Below are 21,609 nucleotides of genomic sequence, written 5' to 3'. Positions count from 1 at the left end.
AGAGGAGGACACATGAGCACAGTGAGGAAGAGGAGGAAGAGGAGGACATGAGCACAGTGAGGAAGAGGAGGAAGAGGAGGACACATGAGTACAATAAGGAAGAAGAAGAGGACGAAGAGGAGGATACACAAGGACAATGAGGAAGAAGATTTCTTAATATTTAGTGTTTTCAAAATAACGTAAAAATGTTAAATTTCAATATATGTGCGAGTAGATCTCAAAAGTTTGAGTTTTTTTTCTAAACATTTTTACTTTATTCTTCATATTTTTACTTTATTCTTAATATTTTTACTTTATTCTCAACATTTTTAATGATTCATTTGATTCAATTTTCTCTTTATTTGACTTTATTATTTATTTTTCTTGTGTCTGGCACTAACACTCTTCCGTACTATTACACAACATTATTTAAAACATTGTACAACATATGACTATTAGTGTCATTATTCAGTAAAAAGTAGAACTCTGTTTATTACTATATTATATTGATATTAATATCATATCACTCTCATCTTAAACAGCTTGATCTCCGGTCTCACCTGTTCCATGGAGGTCTCGTGCAGCTCATTAAGGTTTAACGTGTAGATTCCTTCTTCAGCTCCGAATATCAAATACTGGTCTGAAACACACACACACACATTACATCACTTCTGAGGACAGAGCAGGTCTAACGACCTGGCTTCCTATTGGTTACCTCTGGTGTCGGGGTTGATCCAGGAAGTGGCGCAGTGGATCTTTAAAGGGCAGCCGTTGAACACTTTGGAGAAGCACGCACCCATCTGTGAACAGAGGAGCCGAGTGAAGGATGAAACTGATGCAGATTCTACCTCACAGCATTTCTGCAGATTATGACGCCGAGTGTAAATATTTTGGTTTGGAATAAACCAAGTGGAAAAAACACAATGACGTGCATCAAAGATGTGAAGCGGGCGATCAAATGAGATGGTACGTTCCCATCATCTCCGTTTCCTGTCAGGAAATACCTCTTAACAACATCAGCGGAGCAGAGAGACGGTACTTACGTGGACTTTGGGTGTAGGAGGAAGACCGTTACTGATGGGCTTCTAGGACACACACACACACACACACACACACACACACACACACACACACACACACACACACACACACACACACACACACACACACACACACACACACACACACACACACACACACACACACACACAGTCAGCACTTGATTCTGAGGGATTCTGGTGACACGCTGCTTTTTTTACAGCACCAACAATTCCTACAAAAACTCATATTCACAAAGAACGGCCTGTGCATCACATCCTCGTGTCATTACAGATATTAAAGATATGAAACTCTTTACACTAAAGATATTACAGTACAAACACGCCCACTAAGAGTCTAATCTGCTCTTCTTTTGCAGAGGGAGAAATATTGTTAGTTATTTTATAGAACAGTGTCTTTACTTCATTCATTTCTTGGGTAGTCGGGGAGCTTTATTCATTTATATTTTCATGACTCAACTGTCCCTGCATCACAAAATAACTGTTTGAGTGGAGCATGAAGAGGTCTTATGAATGTGCTTCAGGCATCAACAGCTCTCTGAGGAGAGCCGACAGTTTCACTGTGACTACGTCTGTGTATCAGCGCTCTTCTTTATGAAATGGGCCAACTTTGCACTAAATGTCTGCATGTTATCCAGTTTACTGACAAGCAGCAAAGAAGCAGCGAGCTGTCATTCGTTTGGCAGCGCAGTTAAAGGTGCATTTCACCCTTTAAATCTTTCCGTCTTATTTGTGCCGGTTCAAAAGCTGCACAATCCTTTTGTGGATTTGCCCTCTCAGTGTTTTGCTCTTGTTGTCTCATGAGGCTAAATCTCTTCCTTTCCTTTGCACCCTGATCCACCAACAGGAGTCGCCAGAGTAAAGTGTTTATCTGCACCACAGCACGATGTGATCAATGAGCTCACTGGAAGCAGACACACAGAGGCAGGTGTGCTTACCGGTACGTCCTTCTTGTCTTTCCGTACGGGGACACTAGGGGGCATGGTGGACTGTCTCTCTGCTGGACTGTCTCTCTCTCCACCATGTGGAGCCGTGTTCAGCCCGTTACCTACAACTACAACAACAACAACAGAGACACAACTCAGTGTGAGATCACACGGACACTGTGAACACAGAGCTGTTTCTATGAGCAGCATCTAAAGTAGACTGGAGACACAGAGGAGCTCAACTCACAGACAGAGAGAGACAGAGAGGGAGGAGCAGGAAGAACACTGAGGATCAAATACAAGAGACAAGACTGCGGTTCATGTGACCTGATGAGGATCAATACTAATCAATTCAGACTGGCAGGGTTCTAAAGGTTCTAAATGAGTAAACACAGAGCATTGATGCGGTACGGAGTTCACGGTTCTGCTGTCGGTACTTGAGACATCCTCTCTCTCTCTCTCTGAGACTTTGATTATTTTTATAAACGGATGTTTTGATATATCCGTTTCCGACTTTTCTCAGATTTTTGATTATTAAAAACAAGTTTTCTTTGAAGGATTCACAGTAACAGAAAGTGAGTAACTGTTTGATTACTGTTGAGTTACATGTTAGTATTCATACATTTATACATTTTAATCAAAGAGGAGAATGAGAAGCAGAACAGGACGTCAGGGCGATGTTTGCTCCTCGTCCTTCTTCCTCCTAGGAAGCGAGGAAGCGAGGGGGGGAGGAGGATGGAGGAGGATGGAGGAGGATGGCGGAGGGGGTGGGGGGGTAGCAGACTACTAGCTTTTGACTGATTGGCTTAAACAACCACACAAAGAAGAGGACACACACTTATATTGAGCAGCAGCTGATGGGACGGGAGAAGGTGTGAGAGTTATTAACGGACTCATGGGACAGGACGACAGGGTCTGGACACTACCGGTCTACCGAGTGGCTGCTCTTACTCTCTTCCTTTTCCTCCTCTTTCACCTCCTCCTTCAGCACCTCCCACGCCTCCTCCAGCTCCTCCTCTGTGTGAGGCGTGTGGAGCCACTCCCAGAAATGCCTAAAGCTCCCATCATCCTCTGGGGCAGAGCTCTCCAGGGCCGCGTGCTTCGGGCTCTCGTTACCTAAGCTGCTGCGGCGGTGCGGCGGCAGCTTCGGGGGCGGCGGCCTCGGCGGCACGTTGGAGGAGGCGGCGGCGGCGGCGGCCTTGGCGGGGCTCGCCGTGTCCGGGGCCGGACAGCGCTTGATGGTCCCGCCTCCGCCGCCGTCGTCCTCGCTGTGCGATTGGCTGTCGTCGTGTTTCAGATGCTGGGGCTGTTGAGACGAGCAGATCGACTTGGGCTGAAGGGAATGAAACATAATTTCCTCCATAATTCAACATGCACCAGATATTCACGTTGCAAAATGAACTGAATCTATTAGACTGCATACCTTGGGAGGAAGAGGAGGCGGGACCTTAGGTCTCATGATCGTGCTCGATTTACTGAAGAAAGAGGAGGAAACACGCGAGAGTCAGCATCACGAAACACATAAAACATATTTAAAAAGACGTTTATTAACAACAAAAGTTACACTAAAAACAGCAGACACAGTTTTCAACAGGTCTCTACTGAGGCTTTGGTTTAACTCGCCATTTAAAGAAATGATTGCTTTGATAATAAAGGACAGATTTCATGAGATCACAAACAGACAAAGGTTTTCTGGATGTCGTATTTTACGCAGTGATCAGATGTTAAAAAAAAGCCCAGAAAATGACAAATCCAACCAGAGCCCGCCTCTATATGACATACAGAGTGAGGTGGACACACTAGAGATCATTAGAAACTACAGATGGAGCGCGTTAAGTCTCTGAGATTAGCAGCGCTGATACTGGATAACAGTCAATGTTGCTTCAAGTACTTCAAAAGCTTCTCTAAATGATGCTCATTGTTATTTGTTAAACAGAATAATACAGACAGCAGAGCAGCGCTGACGTTCACAGAGACTTTACGAAATGTTTGGCTCGCAGACGACAGATTAATGACCGAAAGACAAAAGAACCAATCAGAGCACAGCAAAGATCTAAAGACAAACTAGGTGGGAGCCAATCACATGAAAGCACAGCGGCGTGGAGGTGGATGGAAGAAGAATAAGGTGCATAACACCCATAACACTTATGGGTGCAGAAAGCCGGCATTAAGAGAAACTCTGCTGGCCCTAAACTGCAGCAAAGAAATGGAGAAAAAACTTTTTTGTGTGACAGTGAGTGAAATAATGAGTTGTTGTGAGACACAGTTTAAAGTGCCGGATGAGGTACCGATCCGATATCACGTCATCTTTTATCAGCTTTAGTTACGCTTCAGCCTCTACCTGATCCCTGCTGAGAACAGGACGTCGCTCTTCTTTCTCGTTGCACATGCTCAGTAGCGACCGGCAGAGAGCGCAACGTTAGCCAGAGCTAGCAACACGTTAGCAATAAGGAGATATTTTACACTGGAAAAATCTCTTTAACCTGAGACGATGACATCAATCATATCAGGTCCCACAAAATAATATGAACAATAATAATCTTTACACAAGCGCATCTAACGTTGTTTGTTTTAAGTCATAAAACATTATTTAGAACCAGGATCCGTTACTCTCTCTCCGTGTGTGTGCGTGTGTGTGTGTGTGTGTGTGTGTGTGTGTGTGCTAAGCACTGCTTTCTGACTGCAGTGGAAAATAAATGAAGGCTCTGGTCCGCCGCAGACATTTGGCGTCTGCACAATGAGGGATGAGGCTGGATGCCAAATACACAGTTTAATCGAGGCAGGAGAGGACGGACGGACACGGACACACACACACACACACACACACACACACAGATGGCGAGTGGCGAAGAAACCAATACGTCAGCAGATACGACGTTAAGGTCACGAGGATCACTGAAACTAAACCCAGAGCTCACGTTTCAGATCAAAAACATCTGAATCCTGCAGAAGTTAATATAATGTAGTCATGTAGCTGGGTTAGCATGTAGCTTTAATGCTGTGCAGTTCAGTGGCTTCAGCTACTCACTGTGCCTGTGTATCTATGGAGGTAGAATGTAGAGGTAAGTGGAAGTTAAACACAAAGCGAGCAGCCTCCAGGTGAGTTTTTTGGGGTTGTTGTTCGTACTTAACGTCACAACGGCACAGAAAACACAAACACAGGCGGAGTGTGTGATGCGATGTGTGCACAGAAATGAGGCGATGAAACCGACGCTCTACGACCGGGAGAGAACTTACTGAGTGTGAGTTTCATCATCATCTGCACCATCCTCATCCTCATCATCATCATCATCCCCTAAGTGTGCCACATGGCCCCTGGGAGAGGAGGAGGAGATAGGAGGGAGGGGGGAGGAATTAAGGATTAAGGGAGCAAGCAAAGGAGGTAGGGGATGACAACAGGGGGAGGAGGTGGAGGAGGAAGAAGGGAGATCTGAGTGAATCCACCAACTACCTCTGACCCTTGAACCCTGGGCAGATCTGAAAGGAGCAAACGGATCCACAAAATAAAGATGGATCCCGACAAACTGGTTCATAAATCTAGACATTAACATCCAATCGGTCCGTTCAACAGAACCACAACCTCCCCGTTCTATAATCTGCTGCTCTGTCGTTCTTCTGATCAGCGTGAAGCTCTCCTCTAATCAAACTCAACACTTCCTGCAGGTGGTTTTCACAGTAAAAGCCCAACAGGAAGAGGAGGAGTCCTGTCCTTAATGTAAAGCATCTGCAGTTGTTACATCAACGTCTTCACATCTGTGTCTCTCTGCGTTAAAGCGACGCAGCGAGACACAGACAATAGAATATTATTCGCTTCCACAATGTTGGCTTCCCAGAAATTATATTAACATGCTCCGCTCAATTATAAGCTGCATAATCAATCACAATAATAATAGAGCACTAATATCTCTGTATATTAAACATTCTATTTGCACATAACTCATTTTGAACAGTATTCTACGTACTTTTTAAAGTATTTTAACTGTAATGTTTCTAATCTATATTCACGTGTGTTTGGCTGTTGCAGCACTTTGCCTTTACGTTTCATGTCCTCTGTATTATGCGTGTTGTTTGCACCAATCAACCAGGTGAATTCCACGAATGTGTAAAACTACTCGATGATAAATCTTCTGAAGGAAGAAATCTTCTGTGAATGAGGCGAAGCAGCTTTAGGCCGATCAAAAGACCAGTAAAGTGAATAAAAACAGCATTAACGTTAGAAAGAGAAACGTGATAACAGGAAGTGACGCTGCTTCTTGGAGGTTTTTACCTCTAACTTTACTAAAAAAACAGGAACTTCTTCAGACGACACCATTGTGTTATTATAACGTCAAACAGTTGCTAAACTACCAAAATCTACCAAATCTGGCACTTGTATACATAAAAAAATGAATCTACTACTCCGCCATCACATCTGTCCTCCAAACAAGACAAAACCTCAAACTAAAGAAACTACATTTTAACTTCGTTGTCAGAATATAATGAATCAACATTATCTAGATCATTATCTAGATACATTATCTCAACTGGTCTGGCTGCGGAACCCACCATCACCCCTTAATGACAAGCCGGGACCCACGATATTATCTATCGATCTATATCTATATTCAAGAAGTCTAGTAACGTCTCTGTGTAGTAAACTGTCAAATCAAATAAAGAAAGTACACCAATTATATTTTAACAAATAATATTCTCATTTTTCAAATTGAACTGGATGGATTATAAATAATACATAGAAATACATAAATAAATGAATGTTCTTCTCATTTCAAGTATAATAATTCATTTTAGATAAATTATGTTCACTGAATTGTCCTGCAGCTTTAAATTCAGTTCATTCAGGGTGAAGTGAAAAAGCCACGATGTTATATTTTTCTCATCTTCTAAAAAGAGAAATTAGTGTTGATTTGACTTTCACAGCTCAACAGTCCTGCTCTGCTCTCTGTATCCTCGTCTCTCCCCGTGTGTCACGGTGTGTGAACATCTCACTCAAGTCAGGAAACTTGTCAGAATGCCCATATTTGATTGGCTGAGCTGCATCACGTGATGTGATTCACAACGCATTGGTCTGTGTTTTTCCTGCACCACTGAACAAGTGCCGTAAATGCTGGAATAATTCTGCTGCATAAAAAATGCCCTTCAAAATAAAATCACAATTTATGTTTATTTTTTTGTCAGGCTGAAAACAGGTCGCGACCCACTTTTGGGTCGCGACCCACCAGTTGAGAATCACTGATCTCGATCATATACATGGTAAACATTGATTTTAGCTGCAGCTTTGGCTGTAAACTGTGCGTGTGTGTGTGTGTGTGTGTCTGAAGCGCAGCCTTTCTGCTGATGACATCAAAGCGTGAAGCAAGCCGCAAGAAGGGAAAAATAAAAGCCAGAAGAATCCAAAAAGCAGAGCGCAGCGGCGGCCTGAAGTCGTGGCAGCAGTTTAGTGGCGTGTGATTGGCTCGATTAGTCGTTGACGGCGATTGGCCGATGGGTGGCCGTGGTTAGAACGCCAGCAAATCAAAGAGGCCCTGAGGTCTGACTCACCTCTGATGAAGCTCCTCCTCCACCGATTTCAGAAGACTCCTGTTTGTCAGAGAGAAAAGAACAAAGGTATATATATAATATAGAATATATGTATAATATAGTTATACAACCATGGCACGGTAACGTTTTAATTTACAGTCACACAGTACTCCTTTTCCCTGAGCAGAGCCTGAAGGCATCATAATGCAACTGAACCTCCGTTGGTTAGCCGTTAGCGGTGCTGCTAACGTTACTAGCTCTCCTCCTGTTGCTTTAAACACTGATTGGTTGTTTACAATGAAACATGATCAGAGATCAGAGACTAGAAACACACGTTCTACTGAGTCAGTAAAACTTTATTTACACTCTGATGGTTAACTGATGTCATTAATCCGTACGGATAGACAACGGTCCGTTACACCACTATCTGTAACTGTAGATGAAAACTAAAGCAGTGGAGAGATGAAGAGTAAAAAGAGAATTAGACAGGAAGTGACCTACTTGTTTCCTCCCAGTAGACTTGGAGAATCGTGTCCGTACTCCAACTGCAGGTCCTACGAGACAAACAAGCGGCATTAGTGCCGTGACTTCATACTTCACCACTAGCTCATGTAAAGCCAGTGCTACTTTATTTGATTTCTCCAGAGACACAAAGGGCTGGAGCTCTAAAACAAGTGAAACCCTGTTTAATAAATCAAATGACTGAAGGGGGATGTTACTAAACAATTGATATCCAGTTAGAACTCGTCCTAAGATCACAGTGATCGATTGGCTGATGTGTTCATGTATGTAAAAAGATCCGACTCTTGCTGAGTTCACATTGTGGCCTAAATATATTTATTATCATAAGAAGTTCAACAGCACTCCCTCTCGTCTTCATAATTCTGATAAAGAAGATGTTCTGTTTGCTGATGTGTGTCTCGTTCTAACATTAACTCCCGTGGCCGCTGTGTAGGTTTGTTTCCAACTCACAGGATCCAAACCTCTCCAATAACTCCAGAGCGTTGGAAAGTAAAAGTCAACATATATTGATAAAAGATAGATTTAATCATTTCCAAAATTCAAAATGTGGTTTTATTTCATGAAATGTTCTGCTTCAATCCAGATTTGTTGTCGTTTAGCCTTTCAAAATCAAAACTGCAGTCAGAAAACGGTTTGTTCTCCCGCGTTACGCACACAAAGGGAGGCCGGAAACTATTAACGTGACGGTCCAGCAGCAACTAACAGCGCCATATGTTACAGCAATCTAACAGCGCCTTATGTTACAGCAATCTAACAGCGCCATATGTTACAGCAATCTAACAGCGCCATATGTTACAGCAATCTAACAGCGCCATATGTTACAGCAATCTAACAGCGCCATATGTTACAGCAATCTAACAGCGCCATATGTTACAGCAATCTAACAGCGCCATATGTTACAGCAATCTAACAGCGCCATATGTTACAGCAATCTAACAGTGCCATATGTTACAGTAATCTAACAGCGCCTTATGTTACAGCAATCTAACAGCGCCATATGTTACAGCAATCTAACAGCGCCATATGTTACAGCAATCTAACAGCGCCATATGTTACAGCAATCTAACAGCACCATTACATTCAGCAATCTAACAGCGCCATATGTTACAGCAATCTAACAGCACCATTACATACAGCAATCTAACAGCACCATTACATTCAGCAATCTAACAGCGCCTTATGTTACAGCAATCTAACAGCACCATATGTTACAGCAATCTAACAGCGCCTTATGTTACAGCAATCTAACAGCGCCATATGTTACAGCAATCTAACAGCGCCTTATGTTACAGCAATCTAACAGCACCATTACATTCAGCAATCTAACAGCGCCTTATGTTACAGCAATCTAACAGCACCATATGTTACAGCAATCTAACAGCGCCTTATGTTACAGCAATCTAACAGCGCCATATGTTACAGCAATCTAACAGCGCCATATGTTACAGCAATCTAACAGCACCATTACATTCAGCAATCTAACAGCGCCATATGTTACAGCAATCTAACAGCACCATTACATACAGCAATCTAACAGCACCATTACATTCAGCAATCTAACAGCGCCTTATGTTACAGCAATCTAACAGCACCATATGTTACAGCAATCTAACAGCGCCATATGTTACAGCAATCTAACAGCGCCATATGTTACAGCAATCTAACAGCGCCATATGTTACAGCAATCTAACAGCGCCATATGTTACAGCAATCTAACAGCACCATTACATTCAGCAATCTAACAGCGCCATATGTTACAGCAATCTAACAGCACCATTACATACAGCAATCTAACAGCACCATTACATTCAGCAATCTAACAGCGCCTTATGTTACAGCAATCTAACAGCACCATATGTTACAGCAATCTAACAGCGCCATATGTTACAGCAATCTAACAGCGCCATATGTTACAGCAATCTAACAGCGCCATATGTTACAGCAATCTAACAGCGCCATATGTTACAGCAATCTAACAGCACCATTACATTCAGCAATCTAACAGCGCCTTATGTTACAGCAATCTAACAGCACCATGACATAGAGCAATCTAACAGCGCCATATGTTACAGCAATCTAACAGCACCATTACATTCAGCAATCTAACAGCACCATTACATTCAGCAATCTAACAGCGCCAAATGTTACAGCAATCTAACAGCGCCATATGTTACAGCAATCTAACAGCGCCATATGTTATAGAAATCTAACAGCGCCATATGTTACAGCAATCTAACAGCGCCATTACATTCAGCAAGCTAACAGCGCCATATGTTACAGCAATCTAACAGTGCCATGACATACATCAATCTAACAACACCATAGCATTCAGCAATCTAACAACACCATGACATACAGCAATCTAACAGCGCCATATGTTACAGCAATCTAACAGCACCATGACATTCAGCAATCTAACAGCACCATGACATACAGCAATCTGACACCACCATGACATACAGCAATCTAACACCATGACATACAGCAATCTAACAGCATGACATACAGCAATCTAACAACACCATGACATACAGCAATCTAACACCATGACATACAGCAATCTAACAGCATGACATACAGCAATCTAACAACACCATGACATACAGCAATCTAACAGCACCATGACATACAGCAATCTGACACCACCATGACATACAGCAATCTAACAACACCATGACATACAGCAATCTAACACCATGACATACAGCAATCTAACAACACCATGACATACAGCAATCTAACAGCACCATGACATACAGCAATCTAACAGCACCATGACATTCAGCAATCTAACAACACCATGACATACAGCAATCTAACAACACCATGACATACAGCAATCTGACAACACCATAACATACAGCAATCTAACAGCACCATGACATTCAGCAATCTAACAACACCATGACATACAGCAATCTAACAACACCATGACATACAGCAATCTGACACCACCATGACATACAGCAATCTAACAACACCATAACATACAGCAATCTAACAGCACCATGACATACAGCAATCTAACAGCACCATGACATACAGCAATCTAACAACACCATGACATACAGCAATCTAACAACACCATGACATACAGCAATCTAACAGCACCATGACATACAGCAATCTAACAGCACCATGACATACAGCAATCTAACAGCACCATGACATACAGCAATCTAACAACACCATGACATACAGCAATCTAACAGCACCATGACATACAGCAATCTAACAGCACCATGTGTTCGAGCAACTTAACAGTATGATGAATTACAGCAATCTGCTCTTTATACCTGATAACGCTTAAATAGTTCACCAGACATGCTCGTGATCTAAGCTCAGAGCAGATAAACACATTTGTGTGTATTTGAAGCCACAATGTGAACGCAGCATCGTGTCACACAAACACTTTCATAAAGATAATGACATTATGCAACAGGCATGCAGAGGGAAAACACACACACACACACACACACACTGTAAACAAACAAACACACACACACACACACACTGTAAACAAACACACACACGCCGCTCTGGTCGACAAGAGGACGTAAAGAGGTTAGAGAACAGAGAAGCAGTGATGTTCTGAAGAGACATTCTGTAGAGAGAAACAAATGTCAGGACAGAATGTTAAAAGGTTCAGTGTGTGTGTTTGGTAATGTTGTAAGTAGGATGCCTGTGTCCAACGTGTCCCTCGAGCAAGGCACTGCAGCACTACCAGCAGCTCTAAAACTCAATCTGACCCCCGACCTTCGTCTCTCTGTGTGTTAGTCTGTTTCACGTTAACTTCACATTTTAAGTACAAAATAAATACGTAAAGAATCATCTGCACTCTGTCTGGATTTTTCTCTTTTCATTAAATGTTGTTGTTTTCTGGACGTCAAACTTTAACAAAATGTAGCAATCTGCAGGTGCAAGATTGCAAGCATGCATCCAAGAGGAAGCTACAAAAAATGGCGGACACGTTGCCGAAAACCCCCCGCAAATACAGCGAGAGACAAGAGTGAATTTGGGGAGGGGGAGGAGCCAACTTTGACTGTTGTGCAGCCAACAAATCCTACTCAAAAGATTCAGTTTGATTGGAATGTGTGGATGTGTGTATTGTACCAATGTATCTGAAAACACAACAACAACACTAAGGACTCAACTACAACACCAGTTAGAGAGGCAAGAGGAAGAGAAGAGAAGAGAAGAAGAAGATGAACAGCAACAGATGAACAAAAATACAGAAGAAGCAGCCAAAACAATCAGCAGTCTGGAAAAATGAAGAAAATAATAATATAAATATAAAAATGACAGCAAGGGCTCAGGAAGCAAGAGAGCCAAAAGGAAAGGACTCGTCCTTCAGAAAGAGAAATATTATGGAGAGAGTGAGACATGAAGAAGAAGGCATAAGGTTAAAGAGATGATGACAGACTGAAAATAAAAAGAGTAGACAGGGAGAGGACGAGAGAGACAGATAGAAAGAGTACTACCAGATTAGATCTCGCGGTATAGTAGAGCTCCTCAACACAGTCCAGATAGGGCTCAGATTCACACTGGTCAGCAAGACAGAGCGAGAGAGACCTCAGTTAATACATTAACCTGGACTGATGGAGGGAACGGGGGAGGAACGGAGACACTGATGCAAAAGAAAGAGAGAGAGAGGATGAAAGATGGATTTAAGGCCAACAAATGGGCTCGGACAGTCCGTGAATCAGCGAGACGGAGAAGGAGGGAATATTAATCCGAGGAGAAGAGGAACCGATCGAGGGAGGAAACTGGGGTTGGACGAGAGTTTAAAAATCTGGAAAACTGAGGAGAAACATTAATAAATGGCATTAATATATATTATTGCTGCTACGTGAAGCTTAAACAATAGAGAGCTGCAGGGATGACGTAGTTCTTTTAAATTATTGCAGAAAATAATCTCGTCTACGACACTTAAACGTTTCGTTCATCAAGACAATCTTCTCATATAAAAACCACTTTTATGATGTTTGAAGTGTAAAGTAAGAAGCTAACGTTAGCCTATAAAGGAACTCCACCACGGTCACATGACTCCACGTCGCCACTGAGAGAAAGGAGGACTGGTGTTACGTAGAAGACATATTTTATATCAGAGAACTAATCGTTAAGATCTCTTCATCTGGTGTGAAACACAGACCGTAGTCCAGGTTCCTGATTGTTCTCTTGACACCATCTGTGTAAAGATGCCACAAAATGCTGCTGCTACGTTATTGATATCCTACATATAGCACTGTGGTCCTGAACGGACGGCTCTTAGAGAAGCAAGAACCGCATTAGTCAGCAGACAGAGAGAGACCCCATGTGATCGTATTACTTTCAAGGAGGAGTGGGTGACAGGAAGCTAACCCGATGGACAGACTGATTCAGGATCAGGACATAAGAGGGACAGAACGAGGTGTGAGGGAGAGGAGGGCTTTAACAAGACGCTGTGATGGAGAATGAACCGGCAACATCCCTTCATTCAACAAGCAGCAAAGTGACAGACAGCAGAACCAGCTTTAGCTTACAGGAAACGACACGCGGTATTCAGCTACGCCTCAGCCGACACACGATAACCAATGAGTGACGTCAGGACGACTACGTCCGCTTCCTGTAGATGGTCTGTGGTCTTTAGATGCTCCTTATGCATCAAAACTCTTCTTCGCTCCAGCATTCACAGGCCGGTCCTAAAGGCTTGCTGGGTCCGGTGGGACCAGCGTGTTCTGGTTGACAGAGGTCTCCTCTTCATTGGGACAAGGCCATTGATTCTCTCCACAGGAGTGCAGCTGATCAGCTGATGTCATCCACTACCCCGAAAAGAGTCTCTGACGTAGATCAGGACATCCCTACATGTACGAGCTCATCTGTGTGGAGTAGTGGTGAGGTGACGACCTCTCTCTCTCTCTCTCTCTCTCTCTCTCTCTCTCTCTCTCTCTCTCTCTCTCTCTCTCTCTCTCTCTCTCTCTCTCTCTCTCTCTCTCTCTCTCTCTCTCTCTCTCTCTCTCTCTCTCTCTCTCTCTCTCTCTCTCTCTCTCTCTCTCTCTGATTAACTCACCGGTTCATGGTGAGGCTCCGTCTCCTTCCTCAGCGGAGGGTCGAACTTCACCTGACCGACTGAGGGAGAGACAAAGCAGAGGGTCGTTATGGAGCTTTCTGCGTCAACGTGATTTTTGTTCGTGTTTGTGAACATTTGTGCGTGACCTCACAGTTAATCTCCGACAGCGTCTTTCCCTCTCTGGCGCTCCTGCTGGTGGAGCGGATCCGATGAGGAACGGAGACCGGAGACTATCGGAGGAGGAGAAACACACACAGAGTCAGACGGCTGATCAACCGGAGACGATTCCAGAGAAACACGATCCCTCTGCTATCTCCTGTGGGATCTGATGACACAGCAAAACAGCCAGCAGCACTCTGCAACCAGACCACCAAAAACACAGCAACGCAGTCGACGGGGACACACAGACCTTCTCTGGCAACGAGTCCCTGGAAAGGAGACCGCCATGCAGGACCCGGGTCCCATGTTAATGGAGGTGACCCATGTGGGACATCCAGCTGAGCTGCAGTCCAAACCGGAAGACATTGATCCTCGTGTAAGAACAGAGTCATGTGCAGTTATTCTGCTGGTATCCAAGCTGATGGTTTTCACCAAAGGATTGTATATTTCATGACTTTGAAGCACGTTTGAGTTTGATAAACCCTGTTTACAAATGACACATAATAACTATGTCAACATTGTGATTGTTTGAATTGAAGGCCGACATAATTCTAAATATATTCATATAACTTAATGATATCACCATTCATTTGAATGAACTATTGATGCTGTTGTAGAACAATAACTCGTTATTTGTCCTTCTTTGTCTCTTAATTCTGCTGCTGACGCTGTAAATAGCACATATGAGGCAGGAAGTGAAGGTATTGAAAGGCATTAATTATGCTCGTTTACACACACGTCATTCATCACGTTTACGCTGGTGCTTTAAACAGTTATCTGAAGTTCAGAGCGTTAAAAGTTAAGATGAGAATATCTAAATGTTCATGCATGAGCTCCGTTTAGTTCAACATTTAACTGCTCATTCACAAGTCAAACCACAGCTCGCTGCACGGGGACTCAAGTCTCCAGGATTTCATCTTAAGAAGCTAAACAACAACACAGCAGCAAACCGCACACCATGCTTCAAAGCTCCCGCAGGAGACAGACCAAGACTCAAAGACTCATTCGTAGCACAGATCCACCAACAAACCAGCTCTTCTCGATGAAGATCATCAATAACACACACACGTTAGTACAAACGGGAGATGAAGATGGCTTCCATCGCCGTCATATTTAAACACTCCACACCGTTCTTATGATGCGGTCTGCACCCTGAGATGTTGAATTCATTGAGGTGGAAGTGTTTAGTACCTCAGCATGAATCTGAATGCATTCCTGATTTATGTCCCCAAAGACGAAATAAAGACAACGGCTGCATCTCTCCAACTACACAGAGCACACAACTATTTGGCATTCATGAACTCATCAAGTTATATATCAAAAATATGCACATATATACATAAATATATATATTATTCCACATTTTTCTAATATACTCACTTTGACTTTTGAGAAAAGTGAGATTTTTCCACGTGATTATAGATATATTAGATATGAATAAATACTATATAAATATATATATATATATGAATAAATACTATATATATATATATATATATATATATACTACTTATTATACGATAATATATTTGATATATTCCGAGACTTCAGACCAATCAGAACCAGTGTTGTGACGTTTTACCAAATCACACTAAATAACCGGTTTCAGATGCATTATTGTGAAGGAGGCGATGATGTCACACTCTGGAAGCCATCTCCATCTTGACGAGCGATGCTGAGTATTATATATGATGATGATATCAGATCCATGAGGACAGCAGCAGACCCTGAACGGAACGGTTTGTGTTAGAGACGACATCACCGCACCACAGACCGGTACCTTCCTACGGGCCGCGAAACGGGGCGCACGCCGAGCACCGGGGCTTATGGGTAGGAAATGACCCCTGTACTTAAACTGAGGAGGGGGCAGAGGAAGGGGACAAGGAGACAGGAGAAAGGGGGAGAAAGAAGGAGAAGAGAAAGAGGAAGCGCTACAAGAAGGAAGAGGAAGAAAGGAGGAGACAAGAGGATGAAGGAAAGGAAAGAAGGACACAAGCAGAAAGATGAGTCACATGTGCCAGAGGTTGAATGAGGAGGAAGAAGTGCACGATTAGGAAGGGTGGAAAGGAAGCGAGATCGTCGACTCCGTGACTCACAGACCCGAGAAGGTGAAAGGTGAAAGGTTACCTCTGGTTCGGGGTCGTCGTCGTCAAAGTCGTTGTAGGTGCTGTGGTCCGGGTTGTTGGATTTGTCGAGCAGCTCGATCGCCAACGTCCTGCTGAGAGGCTGAGACACGAAAGGGTGCTGGGAGACGAGAGAGGGGGTGAGAGGGGGAGAGAGAGAGAGAGAGAGACAGAGAGAGAGAGACAGAGAGAGAGACACAGAGAGAGAGAGCGAGACAGAGACAGAGAGAGACAGAGAGAGACACAGAGAGAGAGAGACAGAGAGAGACAGAGAGAGACACAGAGAGACACGGAGAGAGAGAGAGAGACAGAGAGAGACACAGAGAGAGAGAGACAGAGAGAGAGAGAGAGAGAGAGAGAGACAGAGAGAGACACAGAGAGAGACAGAGAGTTATTCTAGATCATCATTCTAGCGTCTCACGCTGGGACAGACGTTTTAGTTTTATTTGATCGATAAATACTCACTGCTCATCAGTCTTACACACCTGTCCCTCCTGAGTTACTGCATTTATTTACTTTTAAATGCAGGAAAACCTGCTCGAACACTTTTGTCTGGTGCGTCTCAGATAACAGGTTCAGTCAGCGTAACGCAGCGTAGTACTTCTGTTTATGTCTCTTACTTATTCAGTCTCTTTTTAAACTTTACCGACTGAAGCCCTGAGACCTGCTGAACAAAAAACACTCTTTAACGTCCGGCCGTTGTCCTCAGCTATATGACCAATTATTAGAATATATGTTAATTGACCTTATTAATGTACAAACATATAATTCCTATGATGTCTTTAAAGCCTCCAGGCAACTTTTTAGACGTCATCGTTCCTCGCTGACCATCTCTTGAGTCTTTCTACTGTTCCAGCAATCACCAGTAAAGAAGACGTGTGATGCAATAAAGAAGGAACAGCTGTTACATTTACTCTGCTGACCAACGCTGTTGTCTTAATCATTATATATCAAGATGTTCTCACCTGCAGCAGCTTCTCAGCCGTCGGCCTCTTCTTTGTGTTCTTGGTGAGCGACAGTTTGACAAAATGGTGGAAGTTATTTGTCCTGTCGTCCAGAGAGAGAGAGAATAAAGAGAGAGAGAATAAAGAGAGTGAGAGAATAAAGAGAGAGCGAGAATAAAGAGAGAGAGAATAAAGAGAGAGATAATAAAGAGAGAGAGATAATAAAGAGAGCGAGAGAATAAAGAGAGCGAGAATAAAGAGAGAGAGAATAAAGAGAGAGCGAGAATAAAGAGAGAGAGAGAATAAAGAGAGCGAGAATAAAGAGAGAGCGAGAATAAAGAGAGAGCGAGAATAAAGAGAGAGAGAATAAAGAGAGAGATAATAAAGAGAGAGATAATAAAGAGAGCGAGAGAATAAAGAGAGAGAGAATAAAGAGAGAGAGAGAATAAAGAGAGCGAGAATAAAGAGAGAGCGAGAATAAAGAGAGAGCGAGAATAAAGAGAGAGAGAATAAAGAGAGAGAGAATAAAGAGAGAGATAATAAAGAGAGCGAGAGAATAAAGAGAGCGAGAATAAAGAGAGAGAGAATAAAGAGAGAGCGAGAATAAAGAGAGAGAGAGAATAAAGAGAGAGAGAATAAAGAGAGAGCGAGAATAAAGAGAGAGCGAGAATAAAGAGAGAGCGAGAATAAAGAGAGAGAGAATAAAGAGAGAGAGAATAAAGAGAGAGATAATAAAGAGAGCGAGAGAATAAAGAGAGCGAGAATAAAGAGAGAGAGAATAAAGAGAGAGAGAGGGTTTGATTAAAAACGGTGTGATCTCACGCAGAGACATAGAAACCCGTCACTGGTTATGTCTCTTACCATTTGACTTTATCTTTCAACTTAGGAGGCTGGAAATTACTCTTGGTCATTAAGAACAGAGCCCTGAGGAGGAAGAGGAGAGACGAAGAGTAAACCTGGAGTCTTTAGAGCAGAACACTGACCACACACACACACACACACACACACACACCTCATGGGGTGCAGGTCGAACATGGGAGGCTGTAGTTCAGCCAGCTCTATTGCTGTGATGCCCACAGCCCAGATGTCACACAGCTGGTTGTAACCTCCTTTCCTCTCTACTGCTGCTACCTCAGGAGCCATCCTATGAGAGAGGAGGAGGAGGAGGAGGAGGAGGAGGAGGAGGAGGAGGAGAACAACCAATCAGGTTAATTAAACAGCATTTCTCTGCTGCTCCAGCTGCTTAAAACACACCAGCTAACACAACACATGATGCAACTCATGAGACGGATTCCATCACACTGTCTGACGAGAGAGAATTTATTGAACATATTTTTGCTTGCCTCTCCGCTGACCCGGTCTTATTGTTATAATTATTATTATATGAAAACAAGTCATGATATTATCACCATTAGGATATGGATGTTGAGGCATATATTGATGTATTTACTCATGATTTCATTCCCTACGTCATTGTAACGTCTCTATAATGTCGTCTTTATGATATGTATTTATCGTCCGTCTTACGTGTTCATGTACCGTATCTAAATCATTTTTGTCATCATTATCGCTTCACCAATAAAAACAAGATCAGAATCCAGAACATCTCTTTGACATTAAAGCTGATACATCTGCTCTTTCTTCTTTCTTCATGCTGGAGCAGAAAAACAAACTCAACGAACCAGTACGGGGTTCCAATGAAGGACTTCCTCTTGGCCAGAGTCGCTGTGATCTGAGCCGACACACCGAAGTCAGCTGTGGAGAGGAGAAGGGGGGGGGGGGGGGGGGGGGAGAGAGGGAGGGAGGAGAAAAGAGGAATGGAGAGAGAGGGAGGAGAAAAGAAGACGAATAGAGAGCGAGAGAGAGAGAGAGAGAGCGCGAGAGAGAGGGGGAGAGAGAGAGGAGAAAATAAGGAGAGAGAGAGAGCGCGAGAGAGAGAGAGAGAGAGAGAGGAGAAAAGAAGAATAGAGAGAGAGAGAGGAAAAGAATAGAGAGAGAGAGAGAGAGAGAGAGAGAGAGAGAGAGAGAGAGAAGAAAATAATAGAGAGAGAAGGAATGTGATGAGTGATGGAAGAGCAGCGGGTCAGTAAATGATTATTATTATAATATATATATATATATATATATATATATATATATATATATATATATATTGTTGTTGTTATTCAGAACCACTCACCCAGCTTAACGTAGCCGTTGTCTGTCAGGAGGATGTTGGCTCCCTGTCACAGGAACAATAAAGATAAATTAATACATTTCATTTCTACTTCAGACATGGCTGAATGTGTGTGCTTTAATTCTTTGACTGTGATTAATAATCACTCGATTACCTTCATCATCAATGATAATTAATGATCAACAGAATTTGTCTCCGCAACACGTGGCATCACACACATGTGGTGGACAAAATAATGTGAACAGCAGTAAAGTAATCCAACACAAGGAGCCTGAGATAAACAGTGTGGAGGGCTTCAACTGAACTACACTTCCTTCAAACAGGAAGTTACAATCAGCTTCCTCCAAACTCACCTTGATGTCTCTGTGCATTTTGCCTTTATTGTGAAGGTAGTATAAACCCTGCAAACACAAGCACACAGCAGCTGCAGGTTAGTGACACAAGAACATCACACAACAGAACGAAGACGTCCGTCTTCACCGGAAGCACCAGTTGGTTCAATGGAAATCAGATGCTTGAGACGTTTGGCTTTAATCTCTGATGCAGTGCTTCCTGTTTCACGTTCTGCTCACAGAGCTAAATAACAGAGCGGACAGCTTACCTGCAGCGTCTCCCGGGACATGTAGGCTATCTGAGACTCTGACAGCGGCCCGGTTACTGGAGGAGAGAGATGGAGTCAAGAGTCAAAGCTAACAGCACTGTTATTACGTGTGTGTGTGTGAGAGAGCGTGTGAGTGTGAGTGTGTGTGAGTGTGAGTGTGTGTGTGTGTGTGTGTGTTCTTACCATGGTAGATATCCTGCAGAGAGCCTCCTCCACAGTACTCCATACTGATCCATAACTTATCTCTCCTGCACACAACAGACAACAGGCTGTCAGCACAACTACACACACACACACACACACACACACACACACACACACACACACACACACACACACACACACACACTTACCGGAGATAACTGCCAAAATAGGCCACGATGTTAGAGTGTTTACAATCCTTCATCATTATGATCTCCTGCTGGACGACAGCAAAGTCCTCACCTGGAGGGAGCACACGTACACACACACGTACATACACACACACACACACACACGTGCACACACACACACACACACACACAATTATCATTTTATTTATATAGCGTTGAATCATAACAGAAGTCAGCTCAAGACATTTTCCTCACAGCAGGTCTCGGCCGTTACTCTATAATATTATCATAGAAATAATCTGGTCTGTTAATAATTGGTAAATAAACATTATTATTATTACTATTTAACAAGAAACAGAAGAGAAGTCTTGGCTTTGTGTCTCAATAACAGAGAGCAGCAGAGCGGGTTTCAACCTGTGTTTTTTAAATACCACACTTGAAGAACTCCATTATTTAGCAACAACGTGATGAAACATTTCCACATTTTAGTTTTCCTCTCGTTCACAGAGGAGCAGAAGATGGAAACCAGCAGCTGACAGTGGAAGAAAGGAGTCTGATGACGAAGAAGGGGAGAAGAAAAGAGGAGGAGAGGAAGGTTGAAACGAGGAACAGAGAGAATATCAAGATGAGATAACTCACCCGGTTCCAGTTTGATGACTTTGATAGCAGCCAGCTCTCCTGTGTTTACGTTACGAGCCTGAAGAGAGGACAGGAGAGGAGAGGAGAGGAGAGGAGAGGAGAGGAGAGAGTCAGGAACATTCTGTTGTTCATGCAACTTTAATGTAGAGCTCTGATATGAAGGACAGACGGACGGACAGAGTGGAGCTTCTTGCTCAGCGGTCACCAGGACGCAGGTTTATCCTTTACATGTTTAACAAATCTGAAGATCCGGCAAAGACGGTGAACGTACGTCGTTCTGTCGTGAGCGCTGAAAACACTCATCACTCATGTTGTTGGGAACCAGTTCAGCAAAGTTAGAAATCCCAGAATTCACAGAGAGGAGGCGGAGCAACGCGGTGCTTCCTGTATTCCTGAAGAGCCCATACTTGTGGAGCAGCAGGTTGTTTTTTTGCAGATTTTCTATAAATAGTTGAGCCGTGTTTACATTTAGCAGCAGAGCTGAGAGGAGAGGACGTCATTATGAAATATTCATGAGAGGAGAGGACGTCATTATGAAATATTCATGAGAGGAGAGGACGTCATTATGAAATATTCATGAGAGG

At 43.1% G+C, this 21,609-nt stretch overlaps 1 protein-coding gene across 9 annotated transcripts in view; it reads right to left on the bottom strand.

Annotated features, from left to right (window-relative positions):
• LOC306785823 (mitogen-activated protein kinase kinase kinase kinase 3-like) overlaps window positions 1–21,609 on the bottom strand; it is a 42,016-nt gene that overhangs the window by 11,134 nt on the left and 9,273 nt on the right. For 2 of the 9 annotated variants that reach the window (XM_079280331.1, XM_079280333.1), the window contains exons 2-24: window positions 21,026–21,083; window positions 20,408–20,498; window positions 20,238–20,302; window positions 20,055–20,110; window positions 19,807–19,854; window positions 19,457–19,499; window positions 18,960–19,032; window positions 18,290–18,421; window positions 18,139–18,201; window positions 17,299–17,380; window positions 16,338–16,454; window positions 14,203–14,281; window positions 14,052–14,110; window positions 12,484–12,546; window positions 7,982–8,034; window positions 7,502–7,540; window positions 5,201–5,278; window positions 3,387–3,438; window positions 3,080–3,296; window positions 1,976–2,091; window positions 1,023–1,064; window positions 695–779; window positions 540–619 (exon numbers count right to left, since the gene is read on the bottom strand). In XM_079280331.1, coding sequence (XP_079136457.1) covers window positions 540–619; window positions 695–779; window positions 1,023–1,064; window positions 1,976–2,091; window positions 3,080–3,296; window positions 3,387–3,438; window positions 5,201–5,278; window positions 7,502–7,540; window positions 7,982–8,034; window positions 12,484–12,546; window positions 14,052–14,110; window positions 14,203–14,281; window positions 16,338–16,454; window positions 17,299–17,380; window positions 18,139–18,201; window positions 18,290–18,421; window positions 18,960–19,032; window positions 19,457–19,499; window positions 19,807–19,854; window positions 20,055–20,110; window positions 20,238–20,302; window positions 20,408–20,498; window positions 21,026–21,083 — 1,791 coding nt within the window. Of the gene's footprint in view, window positions 1–539; window positions 620–694; window positions 780–1,022; window positions 1,065–1,975; window positions 2,092–2,914; window positions 3,297–3,386; window positions 3,439–5,200; window positions 5,279–7,501; window positions 7,541–7,981; window positions 8,035–12,483; window positions 12,547–14,051; window positions 14,111–14,202; window positions 14,282–16,337; window positions 16,455–17,298; window positions 17,381–18,138; window positions 18,202–18,289; window positions 18,422–18,959; window positions 19,033–19,456; window positions 19,500–19,806; window positions 19,855–20,054; window positions 20,111–20,237; window positions 20,303–20,407; window positions 20,499–21,025; window positions 21,084–21,609 lie in introns of all 9 variants that reach the window. The other 7 variants (XM_079280334.1, XM_079280338.1, XM_079280330.1 and 4 more) reach the window with 6 other exon arrangements.

The sequence above is a fragment of the Melanostigma gelatinosum genome (genome assembly GCF_949748355.1).
Source record: "Melanostigma gelatinosum genome assembly, chromosome: 12".
Lineage (NCBI taxonomy): Eukaryota > Metazoa > Chordata > Actinopteri > Perciformes > Zoarcidae > Melanostigma > Melanostigma gelatinosum.
Note: the sequence above shows the minus strand (reverse complement) of the source record. Positions and strands in the feature narration are given on the sequence as shown.